This window comes from Pyxicephalus adspersus, chromosome 10 (genome assembly GCF_032062135.1).
Source record: "Pyxicephalus adspersus chromosome 10, UCB_Pads_2.0, whole genome shotgun sequence".
In the NCBI taxonomy this organism is placed as follows: Eukaryota; Metazoa; Chordata; class Amphibia; order Anura; family Pyxicephalidae; genus Pyxicephalus; species Pyxicephalus adspersus.
The window spans coordinates 57,310,988-57,314,704 of record NC_092867.1 but is presented as its reverse complement, the minus strand read 5'-3'; the positions used below and the strand labels follow the sequence as shown (position 1 = coordinate 57,314,704).

The 3,717-nt window shown below is 36.5% G+C and overlaps 1 protein-coding gene across 1 annotated transcript in view; it reads right to left on the bottom strand.

Annotated features, from left to right (window-relative positions):
• Window positions 1-1,532: 1,532 nt before the first annotated feature.
• Window positions 1,533-3,717, bottom strand: part of LOC140338895 (uncharacterized) — a 48,397-nt gene continuing 46,212 nt past the window's right edge. Inside the window, exon 22 of the mRNA XM_072423213.1 lies at window positions 1,533-3,104. Coding sequence (XP_072279314.1) covers window positions 2,023-3,104 — 1,082 coding nt within the window. The 3' untranslated portion in view covers window positions 1,533-2,022. The remainder of the gene's footprint in view (window positions 3,105-3,717) is intronic.

Sequence of the window (3,717 nt, the reverse complement as noted above, 5' to 3'; positions counted from 1 at the left end):
TGGGCGGGCACAAGTGCCGCACGCTGGATCTCAGGGGAAATCAAATGAATTTTTTTTTCTTGTTTTCCCGTGCGGAAAACCTGGTGCGTCCTATAGTCCGGAGCGTCTAATGGTCCGAAAAATACGGTATTTACATATTGACATTACAACCTCCACCCCTTTAGCATTATTAGTGACAATACCTTATCCATGGGCTTTGTATTTATCTTGAAATTTCGACTTGTATTTACATAAAGATGTAAAAAAAAGTTTAAAGTTTTGGTCATCCCTATAAATATGTACTATATATTTTTTTTTTTCTTTAAGAGATTAGAAACCAATCGGAAAGTTACATTTATAAAGACGTGCCCAACACAACCTACACCATAAGTGAACCCCTCAAACAATTATTTATTACACATGGCACTTACCAAAATAAATAAATAAATAAAAATCATTCCCTATAGAAAAGGAACAAAACAAAAATGTAACAGTGGGCAACAAAAACACAATTGATCATCCAAGATGTTTTTGAATATGGGTATTTTCATCTAGACAGGAAGACAATTGAAATCTTGTATGTTTGTGGAAGTTGTTTTACTATGTAAATGTCTTTTTTAAAACAAACTTTATTGAATTTGGTGTAAATACACAAATACAACATTATATAAGGAAGTTACATATTGTAGAATTTGTGCTCATAAAAGTCCATCTCTCTTAGTCTCATTATTGATTTAACATCACTGTAATTATGAAACCAACTAGTTAACTTGAACAAATGTAGATGGAGGATTTTTTACATCCCTTAATTAACAGTATGTCACCATGAAGGGAAAACACAACACTAAACACAATCTTGTGTCCTATCTCTTTCCCCCCTAATGCAGAAGATTGCTCTTTAGGTGTGACCATTACAGGTAGTTCAAGATTTGCGGTCATTGATACTATCTGGCCTTTTCAAAGCAGGTCTATAACTTTTTGCTGCTAGGTTTTTATGCAAAATGCCGTATCCAAGATGGATGCTTTATGGCTATATTGTTGGGAAGGTTGAAAAGGATGAGTGGACATGTCCTTAAAGTTTTTTCAATCATCTACACTGTACTTTTAGTAGTTTGATTATTTTCTTAGTTAATTTTTATTACTCTTTATAATAACCGCTCATGACTACAGCCACTAAAGTGACTCAACAGAAGGTCTTGTATAAGCATTGGGTCATCTCTGGGCATTTGCACTAGATTTCTACCAAAGCTTTATTTTTGCTCAGTACAAAATTGGTTTACATATTTTTCGAGGATATGAGACTTTAAAAGGTGTCTTGCTTGTAGTCTTTTGCTACTGTAAATTGTCTGTAAGCTTTAAACTGCCCGTCCTACAAAAGGTTTGTTTTATATTAGATTATATATAGATATATTATTAAATGTGATAGTGGGTCAAGTACATGTCTCCTGAAACCCAAGTAAGATCTAAAAGGTGACTAGTAATGTATTATGTACATTGAAGGTTCAGACACAATCCGAAACAGACAAAAAAAAGTAATAGGCTGCTCCATCAACAAAAGGTAAAATGCATTATATTTATTGTGTTTTACATGTAATGCCTACATTAAACACAAACCCAAGGTATATACTTACTGTATCTGAAATCTTGAAATTGACTAAATGGAATTATTGAAGTTATACCGAAAAAATATGTTTCAGGAATCTGTGCCCCCTTCTTCAGGGTTGCAAAATGTATTATATATATTTATTGTGTTTATATATTTTTTTTTGCTAGCTCTGGGGAAAGGGATGTAGATACCAGAAACACATAGGTTCCTCTTATACCTTTATTAACATAGGCAAATTTGTTTGTTAAGTGCCTACCTTTAGCAAATATTAGTTTAGGCAATCCAGGAAAAAAGGGAAAACAAGTTTATTGAATCTTTAGAGAACAAAGTGCAGTTTATTTAAAATAAATTGCCTTTTTTAAAGATCGTTATCCTTGCTTCCTAACATGGGAATAAAAGCTCATATTTAGATACTTGTACTTCACTTGGATTCCACTTTACTTCAAAATCTCCTGTTTTTTGTGAGACTTGAGATGAGACATAAGGTAGGTCTTTTTGGAGAACCGTTTGCCACATTCAGAACATGAATATGGCTTCTCTCCCGTATGAACTTTTTCATGAGTAATAAGATACGATCTTTCTGAAAAGCTTTTCCCACATGCGGAACAAGAAAATGGCTTTTCCCCGGTGTGAGTTCTCTGATGTTTGACGAGATTCGATCTTTCCGCAAAACATTTTCCACATTCAGAACAGGAAAATGGCTTGACCCCCGAGTGAGTTCTTTCATGTGAAATAAGGTGGACCCTCTGAATGAAACTCTTCCCGCAAGATGAACATGAATACGGCTTTTCTCCCGTGTGATTTCTTTCATGTGATAGAAGGTGCGCTCTCTGAGTAAAGCTTTTTCCACAATCTAAGCAGGAGTATGGCTTCATGCCTGTGTGAATCCTTTGATGTAAAACCAGAGTTTCCCTCTGGCTAAAACACTTCTCACACTCAGAACAGGAATATGGCTTCTCTCCTGTGTGAGACCTCTGATGTGAGGTAAGAGTTTCTTTCCGGGAAAAAGATTTTCCACATTCAGGACAAGAAAATGGTTTCACCCCTGTGTGAGTTCTTTGGTGTAGGATTAGAATGTCTTTCCGGGTAAAACTTCTCCCACACTCGGTACAGGGAAACGGTTTCACCCCTGTGTGAGATCTTTGATGCAAAATAAGATTTTCTTTCCTGCCAAAACATTTTCCGCATTCAGAGCATGAATAAGGCTTCTCGCCTGTATGAGATCTCTGGTAAGAGGTGAAGTCTTCACTATGTGTAAAACATTCACCATGCTCAGAACGTGTGAAGGTTTCACTCCCACTAGGATCTGGATGATGGGTAACAAAAGTCGAATAATCAGAAATACTCCTCCAGGGCGTAGATGGACCAGACAACAAATCTGAGCTCTGAGGAGCTGGAGAGAGATATGGGATAAGGGGGTTTTCTTCCAAAGTATAGGGTATTATGCCATTGCCTTCAGTTTTTCTGGTCAGGAAGTAATCATTAAGTTTTTCTGTTTTGTTTCCACTGTGCTGTCCATCTGGAGGAAATAAGTAAAAGGGAAAAAATGCAGTCACATGGAAACTGTTTTGATGTGAGCAGCTATTGAAATTGCTAAATGAAAGTAAGTATTAGACCCAGCCTTCCAACAACCTAAATTTGCTACCTACCCCCTCTGAGTAACCATCTTTTAGATAATCTAAGAATATGAAAAATAATATCTCCAACAATTTCTTTGGACTCCACTACACATAACAAAACAACAGCATTTCCTAATTGTGCAAGAGTCTCATCTGGTTCTTGCAGCTTTCAATGTTGCTCAAGGCCAACTGTATTTTACATTAAAATATTTAATGTAAAATTTAAATAAATAAAAAGACCTCTTCCGTCTTTTACCCTTTCATTGGTATGTACCTCAACATCACAATAGGCCATTTGGTCCCTCTATAACCCATTGAGCATTTTCTGATACCTTTATGGCTCCTTTATCTTTTCTTCATATGTAAATCTATCTGTCCACCCCTGACCCGTCTCCCTCAGTCCTGGATAAGTCTCAGTCTCATGCTGCCTGTCAGTCGTCTCATCATGGATGTCTGACCGATTCCTGAAACTCAACCTGGATAAAGGGGAACTCATCATCATCCCCCCTCAAA